This window comes from Oncorhynchus kisutch, linkage group LG29 (genome assembly GCF_002021735.2).
Source record: "Oncorhynchus kisutch isolate 150728-3 linkage group LG29, Okis_V2, whole genome shotgun sequence".
In the NCBI taxonomy this organism is placed as follows: Eukaryota; Metazoa; Chordata; class Actinopteri; order Salmoniformes; family Salmonidae; genus Oncorhynchus; species Oncorhynchus kisutch.
Window position 1 is genome coordinate 7963440 of NC_034202.2, and position 24425 is coordinate 7987864.

The window sequence follows — 24425 nt, forward strand, 5'->3', positions numbered from 1 at the left end:
AATAGGATTTTAAAAATATATGTATATATTTTTAATGGCTATACATAATACAAATCGAGGTGAGGGCGATGGAAATGCACGGTTGGTCTGCTTCTGTTTACTTAAAAATCATACAATGTGATTTTCTGGCTTTTTAGATTCCGTCTCTCACAGTTGAAGTGTATCTATGATACAAATGACAGACCTCTACATGCTTTGTAAGCAGGAAAACCTGCAAAATCGGCAGTGTATCAAATACTTGTTCTCCCCACTGTATGTATGTATGTATGTATGTATGTATGTATGTATGTATGTATGTATGTATGTATGTATGTATGTATGTATGTATGTATGTATGTATATATATATATATATATATATATATATATATATATATATATATATATATATCCCAAAAATATATGGGGGATTGGAAATGATGCAGACAGTTACATAGATGGGAGCAACAATCTATCTGCAATATTAAAGCTGATCCACCCTCTGAAAAAAAATATATAATACACACACACACACACACACACACACACACACACACACAGAAGTGCGCTGGTTACCAAGTGGCAAATTATTGACACATTTTAAAAATTGAGAGGAGAGCTTAAAGTTTTCTTTACTGACCATGATTTTCACTTGTCTGACCGCTTGCATGATGATGAGTTTCTCACACGACTGGCCTATCTGGGTGATGTTTTTACTCGCCTAAATTATCTGAATCTAGGATTACAGGGACTCTCCGCAGCTATATTCAATGTGCGGGACAAAATTGAGGCTATGATTAAGAAGTTGGAGCTGTTCTCGGTCTGCAGTAACAACACACAGATCCCTCCATCACTGTATAGCGAAGCACCTGAGTGAGTTGAGTGCACAATTACGCAGGTACTTTCCCAAAACAGATGACACAAACTGGATTTGTTATCCCTTTCATGCCCTGCCTCCAGTCCACTTTACCGATATATGAACAAGAGAGCCTCATCGAAATTTGAACAAGCAGCTCTGTGAAAATAGCCACTGCCAGATTTCTGGATTGGGCTGCGCTCAGAGAATCCTGCCTTGGCAAATCTCGCTGTTAAGACACTGATGCCCTTTGCAACCACATACCTATGTGAGAGTGGATTCTTGGCTCTCGCTAACATGAAAACTAAATACAGGCACAGACTGTGTGTGGAAAAGGATTTAAGACTGAGACTCTCTCCAATACAACCCAACATTGCAGAGTTATGTGCATCCTTTCAAGCACACCCTTCTCGTCAACCTGTAGTGAGATATTCACACCCTTCTCGTCAACCTGTAGTGAGATATTCACAATTTCCGATGAACAAATAAGGTTTTATATGTAAGATGGTTAAATAAAATAGCAAAATTATTATTAAAATGACTGATTATGATTATATTATTATTTGTGCCCTGGACCTATAAGAGCGCTTTGTCACTTCCCACCAGCCAGGTTGTGACAAAAACGCACACCTATTAAAACATACTAATGAGTGTATCGTACAGTGTGTGTGTGTGTGTGTGTGTGTGTGTGACAAATCAAAGTTTATTTGTCACGTGCGCCGAATACAACCTTACAGTGAAATGCTTACTTACAGGCTCTAACCAATAGTGCAAAAAAAGGTATTAGGTGAACAGTAGGTAGGTAAAGAAATAAAACAAGAGTAAAAACACAGGCTATATACAGTAGTGAGGCTGTAAAAGTAGCGAGGCTACATACAGACACCGGTTAGTCAGGCTGATATGGTTAAAAAGTGTGTGGCATGTTTACAATGATGGCAAAAAACAACAGTTGAGAGTGCGCCGACCCTGGTGCTAGAGGGGGTACGCAGCTGGAGGTTGAATGTTTGAAGGGGTACGGGACTATAAAAAGTTTGGGAACCACTGCTGTAGCAGGATTGATACACTCTCCTCCGGCTCAGCGGCTCCAGAGAGGCGCTCCAACCACCAACAGGCTGTCCTATATGACATATAAACACAGCTTTGTAGAACCAAAACATACACAAACTAATCGTTTGGGGTGCTGCAGTTCGCAAAACAATATTGTACTTAACACCCTCACGTCATTCCGCCATGACTCGCTCACAATCAAGTCCGGGTTGTGGCCACAAATAGACCTGGTTTAAAATGTATCTAGAAATAATTGTATTTGTATGCCTAGCAATCAAGAAATGTACATTGTTTAAAGCACACTTTGACAAATCTTCGTCTCAAATGACCACTCCAATAAGCCCCATATGGTGAACAAGAGGCTTGTAGAATCATGACACTTCCAAGTTCAGTTAATTATTCTCCGGTAGAGGGTCCTGCATGCTCTCTGCCGACACAAAATAGAGAAATTAGTTGAAAGATTTGTTCTTTTGTCTGGACGAGTCGAAAAGATTTGAGTCAGTAAAAAGAGACGGATGTCCCATCACTAACTGCATAGCCAAAGTGGGAGGAAGAAAGAAGCTCACTAAAAACATCCAAACAGTCAAAACCATTCGATTTTGAGATGGGGGTGAAATCCCAAAATTGTCATAGCTAATTTGTAGCAAATTTTTGATACATTACTAGCTCAAACACTTCATCTGCAAAAAATGACAAGTTAATTTAGTGGGTGATTTCAGCACCAAACTGGGGATACAAAAAACATGGGCTACATTGCCTGCCAACCCCCCCTCTGATAGTGGTGGCATGGTAGATGCCTAGTCTCCCCTTTGGCTCAGATCAGGTGCCTAAATTGTATAAAGCATAGACATACATAATTTACAGTGGGGGGTATCAAGCACATGAAGCGAGGCGGTGGATGGTGGATGGAAGAGCGAGGCGGTGGATGATGGTTGGAAGAGCGAGGCGGTGGATGGTGGTTGGAAGAGCGAGGCGGTGGATGGTGGTTGGAAGAGCGAGGCGGTGGATGGTGGTTGGAAGAGCGAGGCGGTGGATTGTGGTTGGAAGAGCGAGGTGGTGGACGGTGGTTGGAAGAGCGAGGCGGTGGATGGTGGTTGGAAGAGCGAGGCGGTGGATGGTGGTTGGAAGAGCGAGGCGGTTGATGGTGGTTGGAAGAGTGCGCTTGTTTGAAATGGAAAAGCGTTGCGGTAGCTTTTGATAAAGAAGGCCAAGAAACACGAGCAATGGACATTAGACCGGTGGAAATCTGTCCTTTGGCCTGATGAGTCCCAAATTAGGTTTTTGGTTCCAACTGCCATGTCTTTATGTGATGCAGATTAAGTGAACGTATGATCTCTGCCTGTGTGGTTCCCACTGTGAAGCATGGAGGAGGAGGTGTGATGGTGTGGGGGTGCTTTGCTGGTGACTCTGTCAGTGATTTATTTAGAATTCAAGGCACACAACCAGCATGGCTACCACAGCATTCTGCAGCGATCAGCCATCCCATCTGGTTTGCGCTTAGTAGGACTATCATTTGTTTTTCAACAGGACAATGATCCAACACACCTCCAGGCTGTGTAAGGGCTATTTGATCAAGAAGGAGCGCTGCATCAGATGATCTGGCCTCCACAATCACCCGACCTCAACCCAATTGAGATGGTTTGGGATGAGTTGGACCGCAGGGTGAAGGAAAAGCAGCCAACATATGCTCAGCATATGTGGGAACTCCTTCAAGACTGTTGGAAAAGCATTCCAGGTGAAGCTGTTTGAGAGAATTCCAAGAGCGTGCAAAGCTGTCATCAAGGCAAAGGTTGGCTACTTTGAAGAATCTCAAATATATTATGATTAATTTAACACTTTTTTGGTTACTACATGATATACTACATGACATGATATGTGTTCTTTCACAGTTTTGATGTCGTCACTATTATTCTACAATGTAGAAAATAGTGAAAATAAAGAAAAACCCTTGAATGAGTAGCTGTGTCCAAACTTTTGACTGGTACTGTATGTTTCAGTAAGATTGGATTTTTTTTTAGCATGTATAGCAATGGTTATCAACTGAACTGCAGGGATGGAAAGTAAGTCACGGAGAATTGAGGTTGTGGTGGCAGCTGCAGAGAGGTATTTGGATGTGCAAGACTTGACATCAGAAGGGTTACAGGGTGTGTTAAGTGGTGGTGTCCCATTTTTGACCTGAGGTAGGACTAAATATATTTACAGTGCCTTGCGAAAGTATTCGGCCCCCTTGAACTTTGCGACCTTTTGCCACATTTCAGGCTTCAAACAAAGATATAAAACTATTTTTTTTGTGAAGAATCAACAACAAGTGGGACACAATCATGAAGTGGAACGACATTTATTGGATATTTCAAACTTTTTAAACAAATCAAAAACTGAAAAATTGGGCGTGCAAAATTATTCAGCCCCCTTAAGTTAATACTTTGTAGCGCCACCTTTTGCTGCGATTACAGCTGTAAGTCGCTTGGGGTATGTCTCTATCAGTTTTGCACATCGAGAGACTGACATTTTTTCCCATTCCTCCTTGCAAAACAGCTCGAGCTCAGTGATGTTGGATGGAGAGCATTTGTGAACAGCAGTTTTCAGTTCTTTCCACAGATTCTCGATTGGATTCAGGTCTGGACTTTGACTTGGCCATTCTAACACCTGGATATGTTTATTTTTGAACCATTCCATTGTAGATTTTGCTTTATGTTTTGGATCATTGTCTTGTTGGAAGACAAATCTCCGTCCCAGTCTCAGGTCTTTTGCAGACTCCATCAGGTTTTCTTCCAGAATGGTCCTGTATTTGGCTCCATCCATCTTCCCATCAATTTTAACCATCTTCCCTGTCCCTGCTGAAGAAAAGCAGGCCCAAACCATGATGCTGCCACCACCATGTTTGACAGTGGGGATGGGGTGTTCAGGGTGATGGGCTGTGTTGCTTTTACGCCAAACATAACGTTTTGCATTGTTGCCAAAAAGTTCAATTTTGGTTTCATCTGACCAGAGCACCTTCTTCCACATGTTTGGTGTGTCTCCCAGGTGGCTTGTGGCAAACTTTAAACGACACTTTTTATGGATATCTTTAAGAAATGGCTTTCTTCTTGCCACTCTTCCATAAAGGCCAGATTTGTGCAATATACGACTGATTGTTGTCCTATGGACAGAGTCTCCCACCTCAGCTGTAGATCTCTGCAGTTCATCCAGAGTGATCATGGGCCTCTTGGCTGCATCTCTGATCAGTCTTCTCCTTGTATGAGCTGAAAGTTTAGAGGGATGGCCAGGTCTTGGTAGATTTGCAGTGGTCTGATACTCCTTCCATTTAAATATTATCGCTTGCACAGTGCTCCTTGGGATGTTTAAAGCTTGGGAAATCTTTTTGTATCCAAATCCGGCCTTAAACTTCTTCACAACAGTATCTCGGACCTGCCTGGTGTGTTCCTTGTTCTTCATGATGCTCTCTGCGCTTTTAACGGACCTCTGAGACTATCACAGTGCAGGTGCATTTATACGGAGACTTGATTACACACAGATGGATTTTATTTATCATCATTAGTCATTTAGGTCAACATTGGATCATTCAGAGATCCTCACTGAACTTCTGGAGAGAGTTTGCTGCACTGAAAGTAAAGGGGCTGAATAATTTTGCACGCCCAATTTTTCTGTTTTTGATTTGTTAAAAAAGTTTGAAATATCCAATAAATATCGTTCCACTTCATGATTGTGTCCCACTTGTTGTTGATTCTTCACAAAAAAATACAGTTTTATATCTTTATGTTTGAAGCCTGAAATGTGGCAAAAGGTCGCAAAGTTCAAGGGGGCCGAATACTTTCGCAAGGCACTGTAAATAGTGGAGTAGGGTTCCAAATATGTCTAACGGTCGCCCCAGCGTGAGATGTTTTATGCTTATGCAATGCACTCACTGTTCCAAAATGTGATTATTACGTAACAGGAAACTTAACACGCGCTGTCTGCTAATTATCTATAGGCTGTTTCAACTTGTCAATTTCAAATAATTTATCTAACAAGTTGTATTTTCTAACACCAGATTGAATTGAGGTGTGTTCCGCCTACTCATTAATTTATTTATTTTGCTCCTTTGCACCCCATTATTTCTATCTCTACTTTGCATTCTTCTACTGCAAATCTACCATTCCAGTGTTTTACTTGCTATATTGTATTTACTTTGCCACCATTGCCTTTTTTTGCCTTTACCTCCCTTATCTCACCTCATTTGCTCACATTGTATATAGACTTATTTTTCTACTGTATTATTGACTGTATGTTTGTTTATTCCATGTTTAACTCTGTGTTGTTGTGTGTCGAACTGCTTTGCTTTATCTTAGCCAGGTCGCAATTGTAAATGAGAACTTGTTCTCAACTTGCCTACCTGGTTAAATAAAGGTGAAATAAAAAAATTCACACAGAAGTAGCCCATTTCTGCGTTTTGGACAATTTATGTTTGAGGCTTTACTGAGCCCGATAAACTTCTGTCTTCGAAAAGAGCTCACCGCACTTCACTCATGTTTGTTCAGTATGCATATATTTGCTCAGTCTTGCAAGAATTGGAACATTTTCTTGCTGCTGTTCGCTTTGCCTTCCTTGTTGTTTTTCTAATACATAATGACTTTGGACATGTGTCCTATCAAAGTAACTTCCTTATTTTCTGTATATCGTGTTGTCATATCTACTGTAGGCGCATACAGTATGTACAGTCATATCTACTGTAGGCAGTATGCAGTATACAGTATGTACAGTCATATCTACTGTAGGCGCATACAGTATGTACAGTCATATCTACTGTAGGCAGTATGCAGTATACAGTATGTACAGTCATATCTACTGTAGGTGCATACAGTATGTACAGTCATATCTACTGTAGGCAGTATGCAGTATACAGTATGTACAGTGGGGCAAAACATTTATTTGCACATTTCCACCATAATTTGCAAATAAATTCATTAAAAATCCTACAATGTGATTTTCTGGATTTTTTTCTCATTTTGTCTGTCATAGTTGAAGTGCACCTATGATGAAAATTACAGGCCTCTCTCATCTTTTTAAGTGGGAGAACTTGCACAATTGGTGGCTGACTAAATACTTTTTTGCCTCACTGTATATATGTATGGAGCATAATGTATTTACTATTTTATTCACGTTTTTCAATTACTGGTGACAAATCATGCATTCTGATTATTGCATCTATTGTAATGGACACCTGTGATGTGTGTAAAACACTTTTCTGAAGGTTGTACTGATTATAATGAGCTAAGATATTTGCCAGCTATGTGTGGTGCCATGTTTGTTGACATTATACAATGCATTCTAGGTGTCACGTAATCTGTCAGACCAAAGATGTTGTAATGAGGTGAAGGAATGGTTCACTCATCTTTCGAGTAAATTTGCGGAAGTGAATGAAGGGAAGTGGATGATCGTAGACGACACACCCCCTTCAACATGCATATTGCAAACAGACCAAACTCATCTTGTCTCCTCTTATTATCTTTGGTTGATGCGGAAAAAAACAAGCATGGCGGCGCGCAGAAACTACCCATCGTCGGATCAACTTTAGATTTCGAGAAAGTGTTTTACTCAGTTATTTCAATCAATGGTGAGCTCACCCGCGATGTGATTAATTGTAAATAGTCATTGCTATTAGCTAATTCATATTGTACTTTATGTCAGCCGAGAGTTATAAAAATATGACCGCTTGTGTTATGTCAATCTGGTCAACTCTTATCCGGTTTGGATGATGGTGTTATGATGTTACTACCTCTGTGGATGTCTGAACATTGCATCCAAAAATAAACTGCTCCTATTATGGACATAACTATGTAAGGACTGAAAAAACAGTGTGGCCACAGCTCAAATGCTGATTGTTGTGTCATACCAAAACCGGACATTCTAAATAAGTGTTCTAATCACACTGGTTTGATCGTATGCTACAGGGACCACTGTAGAATGATCACACCGGCGTGTTGGTATGTGAGTTGCCTTTCCTTTATGCCCGAGAAGAAAACACTTCAATTTGCTCACCTTGCCATTGGCTCAACCATTGGCTGAACTTACCCCAAGTGAAACAGTTTGACTATATTAGCCCACACAGCTAGAAGGATGCACTTTTAGGACCTCATATTGAAGCTTATGGAATGCCAACTGAAAATAATCTTAAAATGATGATCTACTTTGGTTTAGATACAAGCATAGATATAGAAAAGGTTTTGGACCTAACTTGCTTACCACTTTTCTCAAGAGGTTTCTTCCTTCACAGACTCCATGAACTGACCTCTTCCTAAATACTTGGTCAAATGATTCATTTTGTGTATAGTTTCCTAGAAACAAGGGTGGCTCAACTTACCCCACTATCCCCTATATTGTAATTACAGTACTTGACATAGTGAATGTGCTACCTATTCTGTATATCATATTGTGTACATATCGGGCTATTACTCTGCATAATACCTCTTCTATTACTTCTTTTTGTAAACTACATGACAAATAAAATGTGTGCTAGCTGTGTGTGTGTGTGTACCTTGAGCAGGTTGTTCTCTGAGGAGAAGCCTAGACCGTAGACGGTGTTGGCTCGGCTGTCGGCCCACTGGCCAAACTTCTGGGAGGTCTTGGTGAAGGTCATGTTGGGGGTGATGGTGCTGTTGATGATTGCCTGGGAAAGGAAGAAGAGTTCTATGAGTCACAAAAGCAATGCTGATCATTTTATGTAGAAGCCCACTTGTCTAAGATGAGTGGGCTTGTATTCTGGATGGTTGCCTACAGCAACAGTAACGACTGAATATGAATTAGCTATCTGTATCTGGCTGTGTGTGTGTGTGTGGTGTGTCATCCACATTGACTGGGGAGAGGGGTGAGGGAGGTGGGTGAGGGAGAGGGTGGGAGGTGTGGGGTCAAGTTTACCGTTGAAGATGCTTCCCTCCACTCTGTCTCACGCCTACAGATTTTAGATAGCTTCTTAGCTAGCTGTAAAAAGCTTTAGTGTTATTAGCCTTAGCCTATTTAGCTAGCTGTAAAAAGCTTTAGTGTTATTAGCCTTAGCCTATTTAGCTAGCTGTAAAAAGCTTTAGTGTTATTAGCCTTAGCCTATTTAGCTAGCTGTAAAAAGCTTTAGTGTTATTAGCCTTAGCCTATATAGCTAGCTGTAAAAAGCTTTAGTGTTATTAGCCTTAGCCTATTTAGCTAGCTGTAAAAAGCTTTAGTGTTATTAGCCTTAGCCTATATAGCTAGCTGTAAAAAGCTTTAGTGTTATTAGCCTTAGCCTATATAGCTAGCTGTAAAAAGCTTTAGTGTTATTAGCCTTAGCCTATTTAGCTAGCTGTAAAAAGCTTTAGTGTTATTAGCCTTAGCCTATTTAGCTAGCTGTAAAAAGCTTTAGTGTTATTAGCCTTAGCCTATTTAGCTAGCTGTAAAAAGCTTTAGTGTTATTAGCCTTAGCCTATTTAGCTAGCTGTAAAAAGCTTTAGTGTTATTAGCCTTAGCCTATATAGCTAGCTGTAAAAAGCTTTAGTGTTATTAGCCTTAGCCTATATAGCTAGCTGTAAAAAGCTTTAGTGTTATTAGCCTTAGCCTATTTAGCTAGCTGTAAAAAGCTTTAGTGTTATTAGCCTTAGCCTATATAGCTAGCTGTAAAAAGCTTTAGTGTTATTAGCCTTAGCCTATTTAGCTAGCTGTAAAAAGCTTTAGTGTTATTAGCCTTAGCCTATTTAGCTATCTGGAATCAGTTAATCTGCCACTGCCCCGACGGATATCAGAAATGAGGAGGGGGCACCTGGCTACATTGTCAGTGGTTTATAAAACTTGTGACAGCATTGTGAAGTTGACAGCGAATGCACGTGTTCTTACAACACAGCAGTAAGACTCGAGGCTAAAGGACCTCTGAAGGCGGTGACGGAACCCTGGCTTTAAGTTTACAGCCACCATGGTGCACAGAATCCTCAGTCTTCTCCATCCTCCAAACAAATGACTCCAGGCAAAAGCAATGGATCTTTACACTGGAGTCAAAGTTGTCCGCAGTGCGTTGGAGAGCATTGAGAAGCTGAGGTGTGACAGCGAGTTCCAAGCCATTTGGGCACAGTTCCGTGCCAGTGGCACTGACGCACCTCCAGCTCCAAGCAAACGACGACGTTATGCACGTACAAATCTCCAGCAATATGTGTCGGACAGTACAGTAGGCCGGCAGGACAGAGGAGAAGAGACTGAGTGTAAAAGACTGGTCTTCAGCACGTCGGATACTGTCACTGGTGAAATGTCCGAATGATTCAGGGAAAGTAACAGCCAACTGGTGGAGGCCTTGTGTGCCCTTGACCCAGAGAGCCATGACTTTCTTATTGTGGGGGAAAAAAAGTGAAACCACTGCTGGATCTAAGCAAAACTGATTTGGTGGAAGCTGAGTTTAGTATCGCTTGCCAGTTTTTGCAGACTGAAATCGCACACTCCTGCTCCAATGAGGAGAAATGGGCCCCACTTTATACCCTGACACGGTTCTCTGGGCCACAGCTACATGCGAGAATTCACTTTTCCACTTTGACAAATGTGTTCAGTCAGCACAGAAGAAACATGCTTCACCCGAGGAAAGCTCAACTAATCCAACTGGCATTTGAGGGTGGATCTTACAAAAAGATTCCGGGGAGACTGGAATGATCGATTACTCAGGAAGTCCCAGAGCTTTAAGGAGGCTGCAACTCTTCTGGAAAAGGTAAGAAACAATCTAGACTGAACAAAAACGCAAAATGCAAAGATTTTACTGAGTTACAGTTCATACGGAGATCTATGGATTTCACATGACTGGGAATACAGATATGCATCAGTTGGTCACATATATCTTTAAAAAAAGGTAGAGGCGTGGATCAGAAAACCAGTCCGTATCTGGTGTGACCACCATTTGCCTCATGAAACGCAACACATCTCCTTCTCATAGAGTTGACCTGGATGTTGATTGTAGCTTGTAGAATGTTGTCCCACTCCTCGTCAATGGCTGTGCGAATTTGCTGTATATTGGCGGGAACTGGAACAAGCTGTCGTAGAGGTCGATCCAGAGCATCCCTAACATGCTAAATGCGTGACATGTCTGGTGAGTACGCAGGACATCGAAGAACTGGGACATTTTCAGCTTCCAGGAATTGTGTACAGATCCTTGCAACATGCGGCCGTGCCTTATGTTGAAACGCAAGGTGATGGTGCAAGATGAATGGCACGACAATGGGCCTTAGGATCTCGTCACGGTATCTCTATGCATTCAAACTGCCATCGATTAAATGCAATTATGTTCGTTGTCTGTAGCTTATGCCTGCCCATACCATAACTCTACTGCCACCATGGGCACTCTGTTCACAATGTTGACATCAGCAAACCGCTCGCCCGCACGACGCCACACACTCGGCCTATCTGCCCAGTACAATTGAAACCGGAACTCATCTGTGGAGAGCACACTTCTCCAGCATGCCAGCGGCCATCAAAGGTGAGCACTTGCCCACTGAAGTCGGAGACGAAGTGCAATCGGGTCATGACGAGCACGCAGATGAGCATCCCTGAGACGGTTTCTGACAGTTTGTGCAGAAATGATTTGGTAGTGCTAACCAACAGTTTCATCAGCTGTCCGGGTGGCTCGTCTCAGATGATCCCGCAGGTGAAGAAGCCGGATGTGGATGGATTATCTTGGCAAAGGAGAAATGCTCACTAACAGGGCCCTAAACACATTTGTGCACAACATTTGAGAGAAATCAGCTTTTTGTGCTTATGGAACATTTTGGGGATCTTTTATTTCAGCTCACGAAACATGGGACCAAGACTTTACATGTGTAGCTGGTTGTTTTTTTTTATAGAGATCTAGGTGGTATAGCCAGGGTACGGAATGGCAAAATGATTTCCTTAGCCAAATGACACCACTGGGTATAGCTACATATCGGGTTGGTTCATCATAGAAATAGATAGAATACATTCTATGATGGTTTTCTTGTTAACATATTGGTTTCTGTGGTTGTAAATAGAACTGCCCGTATTGGAAACGTGTTTTTGATAGGCTGCCGTTATTCAAAGCCAAACTAGTACTCAGTGTTTTTGTTGGCGTGCATGAATATGTAGGCTACTACTTTCAGCGTTTATTTTATTTTTAGTAAGGCAGATGTGTGTACGGCTGCATTCACATAGGGGTAATTCGCCTATTTCATAACAGCCTATCCATCTTGTAGCCTATATTCATTACTACCGGCCTCGCTTTAATGTGTAGGGCGCTGTCCACCGTGCTGATACAGCGCAGCAGAGATGGGCTACAAATTTCGCACCAACCTGCCACAACAAAAAGCACTCAATGGTCTCAGAGTCTCTGAACGTTATGTTTACTGTGGTACAGCGTGATATAAGCAGAATATAATTCCAATGCAAGAAAGCCCATTTCAACTGCCTCTTTAGAACCAGGCCTGGCGCCAGGACAAAGGGACTACTGCATGTACTTTCTACGGAAGGTTGTGTGTGTGTGAAGTTCTGTGTTTGTCTATGCGTGTCTCACAGTGGGCTTGTGTTGATGTTAATGATGAGTGTATCCTAGAGCGGCAGGCAGGTAGCCAGCGCCACAGTGCAGCCCACCCTCTCCCTGCTGTTTCAAGCTTAACACAGCACAGTAACGGTAACCCCACAGTTGAGTTCACCCACTCGCTAGCTAGCTACAGTAGCTCCACACCACCAAGGGTCACATATACAGCAGTGGAGAGAGAAGCAGAGGACTCTCTGTGTGTGTGTGTGTGTGTGGTGAGCATTACATAACCGTTGCGGTGCTGAAATAGTTCCTCCTCCCCTGCACCCCTCTGAAGACAAAAATAATCGTTGTTATGACGTACAGAACATAACAGGCCACAACGCCCCCACGCCATTACCAGCCACGGGCTCTGCTGCTACTGCTGCTGCTACCGTTGGCCATGGAAACACACGCACACACACACACACACTGGTGGGAAATGTAGGGGGTGTGTGTTGAGTGAGACTGCAGCTCAATTTCTGGTTCTGTCCGTGTCCGTGGGCGAGGGGACGATTAAATATTTGTGAGGGGGAAGAGGGAGTACAGTACACAAGCACATGTTTCACGTAAATCAATCCATGATTGATTCTAACTGATCTATAGTTCTACCAGCCCAGAGCCTGAGGTGGCACCAGCCCAGCCAGCCTGGTGCCACCTCTAATTCGCTCCCCATAAAATCACCTTTGCTGAGAGGGGAACCACGTGCAACCTCTAATATCTTCCCCTTCCTTTTTACAAATCTTTAACACACACACACCTTGGAGCCGTCGAGGCTGATGATGCGGTAGACGTTGCGCGTGCTGTCGTAGAAGTAGGAGACTGTGACGGCGTGTTTACTGGTGGGAACCCAGTTCTTCTTGGTGGTGGGGTCGATCTGGAAGACATGGGCCCTCGTACTGAAGATAGGCTGCTCTCTGCAGAGGAGAGGGAGAGAGCGAGTGGGAGAGTCTGCATATACAGGGGAATTAAACTCACCACCCTGAGCCATGCGAAACAAAAGTGCTGGGAGTGTGTGAGGGCTGAGGTAGGTGAGAGACACACACACACAGCCTCCAGAGATCTCGACAAACATCCATTATTCACACTCTCCTGCAGCGCACTGCACTGGCCATGACTGGGAGGGGAGAACACACACACACTTCAATTCCAGTATGGATGTGCATTCTCTTCAATCCAGATGGACCTCAATTAACATTAGCAAGGAGTTTTAATACCAGCAGGAGAAAGACAAACATCACCTAGCCACAGACAGAAATCATTTACTAGAAAGGAATGGACGTTACGTTTACGTTAATCAAACTGCTGGGTACATTAAGGTAGTAAAACAGGGGCAACGGGGATAAATGATGTTCCACTAGTCTATTCATTGCAGCTAATGTGCCCCTGCTAAGATGATAGAGAAGCGGGTCATTAAAGATGATGCATTCCCAGTACAGGGCCATTTAAACTGTTAAAGCTGCCTGATGAAAATGATTCAATGTTAAAGTGCCTCTTTTTACTTTGATATAAATGTACAGGAAAGTAGCATTTACGTTCAACCCATAGAAGCGGACTGGATTGTTGGTCTCCGTGTGGTACTTAGAGGATGAGAGAGAGAGAGAGAGAGAGAGACGCAGAGGAAAGGCTGTGCGACCACCGCAGAACCTGAGACGGCGCTGCATTTCCTGACAAAGTGTCAGAAATATAAAACAATTTGTTTCATTTCCCCAAATTTGAACGCCTTATTCAAGGTTTCAAAGACCTCTCTGATGAGGATAGGCTACCTGTCCTGTCGAGGGAGGACACAGAGCTGTGGGTTGGCAGCGTACTACATTGAAGACCTCTCTGATGAGGATAGGCTACCTGTCCTGTCGAGGGAGGACACAGAGCTGTGGGTTGGCAGCGTACTACATTGAAGACCTCTCTGATGAGGATAGGCTACCTGTCCTGTCGAGGGAGGACACAGAGCTGTGGGTTGGCAGCGTACTACATTGAAGACCTCTCTGATGAGGATAGGCTACCTGTCCTGTCGAGGGAGGACACAGAGCTGTGGGTTGGCAGCGTACTACATTGAAGACCTCTCTGATGAGGATAGGCTACCTGTCCTGTCGAGGGAGGACACAGAGCTGTGGGTTGGCAGCGTACTACATCGAAGACCTCTCTGATGAGGATAGACTACCTGTCCTGTCGAGGGAGGACACAGAGCTGTGGGTTGGCAGCGTACTACATCGAAGACCTCTCTGATGAGGATAGGCTACCTGTCCTGTCGAGGGAGGACACAAAGCTGTGGGTTGGGAGCGTACTTCACTACATTGCTGCCTGCAGTAAGAGGAGGGACAGTGTCTGACAGACCAACCTGCACATGTCCTCTATGGTTGTGGTTATTGTGACCCTTGGTTATTGTTGTTACTGTCGTCCCATTGACAATTTTGATTCTAATTATTTGAATATTGTAAATATCCAAAGTAAAGCTTTGGCAATCTGTACATTGTTTACGTCATGCCAATAAAGCACATTGAATTGACAGAGACAGAGACAGAGAGGGGAAACTGCTGAGGGAGAAAGACTGAGTACTGGGTGAATTCTATTATCTCTATTCCCCCCCTCTATGAGAGGGAGAGGGGGGGGGGGTGAGAGAGAGACAGGAAGACAGACAAAGAGAGAGAGACATAGACAGACAGACAGACAGACCATGAGCAGATGAGCTCCCACATTTTTTAGCATGTTTTTAAAAAAAATAGACAGACAAACTTGGATTTTTTGGCACATATGCAGGATTCTACCGTAAACTCCAAATCAAAGCACCAAACCTACAACCTGATTTTGAACAGAATGACCTAGAATGTTTCCTACACCCAAGGATTATTATTCCCAAGCTAAACATCAAATGCTCTGACAAACAAACAGAAACCTGAAAACCACCATCCAACCTGGAACTGAGTGAGTAATGCTTAGTCCGAAACTATTTTTCACTTTCAAAAGCCAAGAAGAAAAATACATTACAATGATATACACTGCTCAAAAAAATAAAGGGAACACTAAAATAACACATCCTAGATCTGAATGAATGAAATATTCTTATTAAATACTTTTTTCTTTACATAGTTGAATGTGCTGACAACAAAATCACACAAAAAAATGATCAATGGAAATCAAATTTATCAACCCATGGAGGGTCTGGATTTGGAGTCACACTCAAAATTAAAGTGGAAAACCACACTACAGGCTGATCCAACTTTGATGTAATGTCCTTAAAACAAGTCAAAATGAGGCTCAGTAGTGTGTGTCCTCCACGTGCCTGTATGACCTCCCTACAACGCCTGGGCATGCTCCTGATGAGGTGGCCAACTCCTGGACAGTCTGTGGTGCAACGTGGCGTTGGTGGATGGGGTGAGACATGATGTCCCAGATGTGCTCAATTGGATTCAGGTCTAGGGAACGGGCGGGCCAGTCCATAGCATCAATGCCTTCCTCTTGCAGGAACTGCTGACACACTCCAGCCACATGAGGTCTAGCATTGTCTTGCATTAGGAGGAACCCAGGGCCAACCGCACCAGCATATGGTCTCACAAGGGGTCTGAGGATCTCATCTCGGTACCTAATGGCAGTCAGGCTACCTCTGGCGAGCACATGGAGGGCTGTGCGGCCCCCCAAAGAAATGCCACCCCACACCATGACTGACCCACCTACAAACCGGTCATGCTGGAGGCAGCAGAACGTTCTCCACAGCGTCTCCAGACTCTGTCACGTCTGTCACTGGTGCTCAGTGTGAACCTGCTTTCATCTGTGAAGAGCACAGGGCGCCAGTGGCGAATTTGCCAATCTTGGTGTTCTCTGGCAAATGCCAAACGTCCTGCACAGTGTTGGGCTGTAAGCACAACCCCCACCTGTGGACGTCGGGCCCTCATATCACCCTCATGGAGTCTGTTTCTGACCGTTTGAGCAGACACATGCACATTTGTGGCCTGCTGGAGGTCATTTTGCAGGGCTCTGGCAGTGCTCCTTCTGCTCCTCCTTGCACAAAGGCGAAGGTAGCGGTCTTGCTGCTGCGTTGTTGCCCTCCTACGGCCTCCTCCACGTCTCCTGATGTACTGGCCTGTCTCCTGGTAGCGCCTCCATGCTCTGGACACTACGCTGACAGACACAGCAAACCTTCTTGCCACAGCTCGCATTGATGTGCCATCCTGGATGAGCTGCACTACCTGAGCCACTTGTGTGGGTTGTAGACTCCGTCTCATGCTACCACTAGAGTGAAAGCACCGCCAGCATTCAAAAGTGACCAAAACATCAGCCAGGAAGCATAGGAACTGAGAAGTGGTCTGTGGTCACCACCTGCAGAACCACTCCTTTATTGGGGGTGTCTTGTAAATTGCCTATAATTTCCACCTGTTTTCTATTCCATTTGCACAACAGCATGTGCAATTTATTGTCAATCAGTGTTGCTTCCTAAGTGGAGAGTTTGATTTCACAGAAATGTGATTGACTTGGAGTTACATTGTGTTGTTTAAGTGTTCCCTTAATTTTTTTGAGCAGTGTATTTTACTTCATAAGGACTGAATGCTAAGACTACCAAGCTTGGTAGGACAAAGAACTACAACTTCAATTAGCACTGACGTGTGAAACGTGAGGTGTCAAAGCCCTTGAGCCCAACAATGGCAATAGAGCCCCAACCAAATGGAGAGGCTCTAGATGCACCCTCTCGCTGTTCAGAGGTAATTAGAATACATGACCCTCTGTATGTAAAGAATAATAAGACAAGAAAATAGTAAAAAATTAAGCTACATATGGAAAATCAAAAGACACTTTTTTGCTAACTATTATAAAAAATGGGAACATAAGCAACCGTATCTTCCATACAGACCATCCCCTGGCATGGCACAGTGCTATATTAACACACTACCCCTCTGTTAAGAGGGAGGGTGTTACCGATGGGTGGAAACTCAGGACACAAGACAACAAGGACTCTGAGTCAGCTAATATAAATCTCTATAAGTCTGGAACAGTATTGGTACAGGGCAACCCCAAACAGTTTCAGCTGGACTTTCACCTAATCAAAGAATTAGCTCAGCAGGAGAAGCTCTCTTGAGAAAAATACCCAGACCCCGAGCGGGTCAGACCAGACCTCTTCCCACAGACGAGCATCCCAAAGCGTGAAAGTCAACCTCCAATCACAGAGTACTACTCCCTCATTGAAATGCGGGATTCAATTCACCCAGCTGGAGGTAAGGCAGGTGGAGCTGGAACAGCAGGTGATTACACTCCAGTCAGCACAGACCCAGACAACAGTCCAGCACAACAACACCCCCTTAACTAGACCTGGAGAGCTGGAGGTGGAGAGAGACATATCTGGACTGTGGTGAGACACCATCAACAGGAGAAAGAGCAGGAGAAGAACAGAGCACTAGAGGAGAGGATCAGACTGCTGGAGGAGAGGGTGAGAGGGATGGCATGTGACAGAGAACAACCCATTAGAGAGGTGGCCACCCCCGCAGAGAAGCCGGCAGAACAGCCCACCTCAGCTCCCGACAAATGTCTCAACACCACAACAGAACAGTCCAACCCAGACCACGTCGATAACACAGTGGGACAGACAAATGAAGAACCCCAAGCCCAGGGGATCCCACGCCCCCTGTGCCGCCCTGATAGCCCTCCTTACAACCCCCTCACACCCACTGAGGATATACACAAGACACAGATTGTGATCCTTATGGACTCAAATGGAAAATATATACAAGAGTGTCTAAGGTTTGGTGTCCAAACACCCAGTGTGCCCTAGACCTTATGTCTGAAGACCAACTAGGTTCACCCAGCCACATAATAATACACACAGGCACAAACGACCTGAGAACACAGCAGGAAAGGGTGGCCACAGCACTCAAGGGAGTGATTGAAAAAGCTTCTTCCACTTTCCCCAATGCACAAGTGGTTATATCCACCCTGCTACCAGGAAAAAACTTCCACCCTGCTCCCAAACATCAGGTAAAATGCAAGTATTTCCCATGACTGCGCCTCAAAACCAAATGTTTACCCCACCACTCCACCCTGGACTTGAAGAGCCTTTATAACCAGGTCCACCTATACAAGGCAGCAGTGCCCACCTTAGCCCGGATGCTAAAGGACATTGCTCTCAAACGCAGCCCCAACACTTTACACAGGAGCAGATTAGACACTACACCAAGACCAGAAAGACACTCTCCCAGACCTGCGGGATACCCCCCCCCCCCCGGACCTACACATAGAGGACCCACGCCGAGAGGACCTACACATCCAGACCACACCACCACCAGCCACATCCACACCCCAGTCAGTCAATCAACCCCCCCCCCCCCCCCAAGTTAACCATACCCATACTCCATTTAGGCCACCTCAGATAAGACCTATGCCCCCTCCTGCCCTCCCCATGCCCCCAACTCCAGCAGAGGTTCTCAACATGGAAGTCACACAAATGCCCAGGCCGTGAGCAGGCAAACAGGGCCAACCCCCACTCTTACACTAACCCAAGCCAATGGCATGTACCAGATGCTCCAGATGCTCAGCAGGCTCTGCTCACACTTACTGGCCTTAGGCCAAACCACATGACCAACAACATTGGACACTTTATGGAACACAAAGCCTTCACTATCTCATCCTGGAATTTCCAAGGCCTGAGGTCTGCCTTTGGCCTAAAGAGCAAGAACCTGGACTTCAAAGAAAAATACAGACATTGTCATCATACAAGAAACAAGACTGGTTGCCCTCTAGGTTACAGAGAGCTGGTAGTCCCATCCATCAAACTGCCAGGTGTGAAACAGGGAAGGGACTCAAGGGGTATGCTAATTTGATATAGAGCAGACCTAACTCACTCAATTAAATGAATCAAAACAGGAACATTTTACATTTGGCTTCAAAAGGAAATTATCTTAACAGAGAAAAATGTTCTCCTGTGTGCTACATATACCCCCCAACTAGAATTCCCATACCTTAAGCAAGACAGCTCCTCCATCCTGGAGGGGGAAATCAATCATTTTCAGGTCCAGGGACATGTACTAGTCTGTGGCGACCTAAATGCCAGAACCGCACAAGAACCTGACACCCTCAGCACACAGGGGGACAAACACCTGCCTGGAGGTGACAGCATTCCCTCCCCCATAGGCACAACTATGACAACATAACCAAAAAAAACGGGTCACAACTCCTGCAGCTCGGACGTTTACATACACTTAGGTTGGAGTCATTAAAACTCGTTTTTCAACCACTCCACACAATTCTTGTTAACAAACTATAGTTTTGGCAAGTCGGTTAGGACAACAATTGTTTACAGACAGAATATTTCACTGTATCACAATTCCAGTGGTTCAGAAGTTTACATACACTAAGTTGACTGTGCCGTTAAACAGCTTGGAAAATTCCAGAAAATGATGTCATGGCGTTAGACGCTTCTGATCATTTTAGTCAATTGGAGGTGTACCTGTGGATGTATTTACTTGACATCATGGGAAAATCAAAAGAAATCAGCCAAGACCCCAGAAAAAATATTGTAGACCTCCACAAGTCTGGTTCATCCTTGGGTGGCAATTTCCAAACGCCTGAAGGTACCACATGCATCTGAGCAAACAATAGTACGCAAGTATAAACACCATGGGACCACGCAGCCATCATACTGCTCAGGAAAGAGATGCATTCTGTCTCCTAGAGATGAACGTACTTTGGTGTGACAAGTGCAAATCAATCCCTGAACAACAGCAAAGGACCTTGTGAAGATGCTGGAGGAAACAGGTACAAAAATATCTATTTCAACAGTAAAATGAGTCCTATATCGACATAACCTGAAATGCCGCTCAGCAAGGAAGAAGCCACTGCTCCAAAACCGCCATAAAAAAAGCCAGACTACGGTTTACAACTGCACATGAGGGAAAATATCATACTTTTTGGAGAAATGTCCTCTGGTCTGATGAAACAAAAATAGTACAGTTTGGCCATAATGACCATCGTTATGTTTGTGGAAAAAGGGGGAGGCTTGCAAGCCGAAGAACACCATCCCAACCGTGAAACACGGGGGTGGCAACATCATGTTGTGGGGGTTCTTTGCTGCAGGTGGGACTGGTGCACTTCACAAAATAGATGGCATCATGAGGGAGGAATATATATTGAAGCAACATCTCAAGACATCAGTCAGGAAGTAAAAGCTTGGTCGCAAATGGGTCTTCCGAATGGATAATGATTTAAGCATGCTTCCAAAGTTGTGGCAAAATGGCTTAAGGACAACAAAGTCAAGGTATTGGAGTGGCCATCACAAAGCCCTGACCTCAATCCTATTGAAAATTTGTGGGCAGAACAGAAAAAGTGTGTGCGAGCAAGGAGGCCTACAAACCTGACTCGGTTACACCAGCTCTGTCAGGAGGAATGGGCCAAAATTCACCTAACTTATTGTGGGAAGCTTGTGGAAGACTACCCAAAACATTTGACCCAAGTTAAACAACTTAAGGCAATGCTACCAAATACTAATTGAGAGTATGTAAACTTCTGACCCACTAGGAATGTGGTGAAAGAAATAAAAGTTGAAATAATCATTCTCTATTATTATTCTGACATTTCACATTCTTAAAATAAAGTGGTGATCCTAACTGACCTAAAACAGGGAATATTTACTCAGATTAAATGTAAGGAATAGTGAAAAACAGATTTTAATGTATTTGGCTAAGGTGTATGTAAACCTCCGACTTCAACTGTAGTCAATGATAGGCTTCGAGGGGACTCCTATGGTAGGTAAAAATCCATCGCTCATCTCTTGGCAGTAGTACTGTCGACTACTTTATCACTGACCTCAACCCAGAGTCTCTCAGAGCGTTCACAGTCAGCCCACTGACACCCTTATCAGATCACAGCAAAATTACAGTCTACGTGAACAGAGCAATACTCAATCATGAGGCATCAAAGCCAAAGGAACTAATATTAATATTAAGAAATGCTATAGATGGAAGGAATGTAGTATGGAAACCTGTAAAAAAAACAATTAGGCAAAGACAAATTCAATCCCTTTTAGACAACTTCCTGTAAAAACTTTCCACTGTAATAGTGAAGGTGTAAACTTGGCAGTAGAAAACCTAACAGTATATTTGACCTCTCAGCTTCCCTATCAAATCTAAACATTTCAAACAGAAATCTGAACAAAATTAACAACAATGACAAATGTTTTGATGAAGAACACAAAAACCTAAGAAAGAAAACTGTCCAACTAAAAACAGAGAGACCCAGAAAACCTGAGTCTACAACTTCACTATGGTGAATCACAAAAACAATACAGAAATACACTACGGAAAAAGGAAAAGCATGTCAGAAATCAGCTCAATGTAATTGAAGAATCCATAGACTAACCACTTCTGGGAAAATTGGAAAACACTAAACACGAAGAATTATCTATCCAAAATGGAGATGTATGGGTAAACCACTTCTCCAATCTTTTTGGCTCTATGACATCAAACAAACAGCAAAAACATATACAAATCTTAGAATCAACTATTAAAAAGACTACCAGAACTGAATTCTCCAAGTACCTTTAATGAACTACAGGACAAAATAAAAACCCTCCAACCCAAAAAGGCCTTGTGGTGTTGATGGTATCCTAAATGAAATTATTAAAATATACAGATAACAAATTCCAATTGGCTAACTCTTTAACATCATCCTTAGCTCTGGCATCTTCCCCAATATTTGGAACCAAGGACTGATCACCCCAATCTGAAAAAATGGAGACAAATTTGACGCCAATAACTACTGTGGGATATGCGTCAACAGCAACCTTGGGAAAATCCTCTGCATTATCATTAACAGCAGACTTGTACATTTCCTCAGTTAAAACAATGTACTGAGCAAATGTCAATTAGGCTTTTATCAAATTATTGTACGGCAGACCACATAGTCACCCTACATACCCTAATTGACAAACCAAAACAAAGGCAAAGTCTTCTCATGCTTTGTTGATTTCAAAGAAGCCTTTGACTCAATATGGCATGAGGGTCTAATATACAAATGGAAGGAAAGTGGTGTTGGGGGAAAAACATACATTATAAAATCCATGTACATAAACAATAAGTCTGCGGTCAACATTGGCAAAAAAACATTTCTTTCCACAAAACCGTGGGGTGAGACAGGGATGCAGCTTAAGCCCCAACCTCTTCAACACACACACACACACACACACACACACACACACACACACATATATATATATATATACAGTGCCTTGCGAAAGTATTCGGCCCCCTTGAACTTTGCGACCTTTTGCCACATTTCAGGCTTCAAACATAAAGATATAAAACTGTATTGTTTTGTGAAGAATCAACAACAAGTGGGACACAATCATGAAGTGGAACGAAATTTATTGGATATTTCAAACTTTTTTAACAAATCAAAAACTTAAAAATTGGGCGTGCAAAATTATTCAGCCCCCTTAAGTTAATACTTTGTAGCGCCACCTTTTGCTGCGATTACAGCTGTAAGTCGCTTGGGGTATGTCTCTATCAGTTTTGCACATCGAGAGACTGAAATGTTTTCCCATTCCTCCTTGCAAAACAGCTCGAGCTCAGTGAGGTTGGATGTATATATATATATACACACATATATATATATATATATATATATATATATATATATATATATATATATATATATATATATATATATATATATATATATACATACATACATACATACACACATACACACATACACTGCTCAACAAAATAAAGGGAACACTAAAATAACACATCCTAGATCTGAATGAATGAAATATTCTTATTAAATACTTTTCTTTACATAGTTGAATGAGCTGACAACAAAATCACACAAAAATTATCAATGGAAATCAAATTTATCAACCCATGGAGGTCTGGATTTGGAGTCACACTCAAAATTAAAGTGGGAAACCACACTACAGGCTGATCCAACTTTGATGTAATGTCCTTAAAACAAGTCAAAATGAGGCTCAGTAGTGTGTGGCCTCCACGTGCCTGTATGACCTCCCTACAACGCCTGGGCATGCTCCTGATGAGGTGGAGGATGGTCTCCTGAGGGATCTCCTCCCAGACCTGGACTAAAGCATCCACCAACTCCTGGACAGTCTGTGGTGCAACGTGGCGTTGGTGGATGGAGCGAGACATGATGTCCCAGATGTGCTCAATTGGATTCAGGTCTGGGGAACGGGCGGGCCAGTCCATAGCATCAATGCCTTCCTCTTGCAGGAACTGCTGACACACTCCAGCCGCATGAGGTATAGCATTGTCTTGCATTAGGAGGAACCCAGGGCCAACCGCACCAGCATATGGTCTCACAAGGGGTCTGAGGATCTCATCTCGGTACCTAATGGCAGTCAGGCTACCTCTGGCGAGCACATGGAGGGCTGTGCGTCCCCCCAAAGAAATACCACCCCACACCATGACTGACCCACCGCCAAACCGGTCATGCTGGAGGATGTTGCAGGCAGCAGAACGTTCTCCACGGCGTCTCCAGACTGTCACGTCTGTCACATGTGCTCAGTGTGGACCTGCTTTCATCTGTGAAGAACACAGGGCACCAGTGGAGAATTTGCCAATCTTGGTGTTCTCTGGCAAATGCCAAACGCCCTGCACGGTGTTGGGCTGTAAGAACAAACCCCACCTGTGGACGTCGGGCCCTCATTACCACCCTCATGGAGTCTGTTTCTGACCGTTTGAGCAGAGACATGCACATTTGTGGCCTGCTTGAGGTCATTTTGCAGAGCTCTGGCAGTGCTCCTTCTGCTCCTCCTTGCACAAAGGCGAAGGTAGCGGTCCTGCTGCTGGGTTGTTGCCCTCCTACGGCCTCCTCCACGTCTCCTGATGTACTGGCCTGTCTCCTGGTAGCGCCTCCATGCTCTGGACACTATGCTGACAGACACAGCAAACCTTCTTGCCACAGCTCGCATTGATGTCCCATCCTGGATGAGCTGCACTACCTGAGCCACTTGTGTGGGTTGTAGACTCCGTCTCATGCTACCACTAGAGTGAAAGCACCGCCAGTATTCAAAAGTGACCAAAACATCAGCCAGGAAGCATAGGAACTGAGA

General features: G+C 43.7%; 1 protein-coding gene across 1 annotated transcript in view; it reads right to left on the reverse strand.

Moving 5' to 3' along the window:
* homer1 (homer scaffold protein 1) overlaps window positions 1–24425 on the reverse strand; it is a 73677-nt gene that overhangs the window by 24077 nt on the left and 25175 nt on the right. The window contains exons 2-3 of the mRNA XM_020466302.2: window positions 13143–13299; window positions 8396–8527 (exon numbers count right to left, since the gene is read on the reverse strand). Coding sequence (XP_020321891.1) covers window positions 8396–8527; window positions 13143–13299 — 289 coding nt within the window. The remainder of the gene's footprint in view (window positions 1–8395; window positions 8528–13142; window positions 13300–24425) is intronic.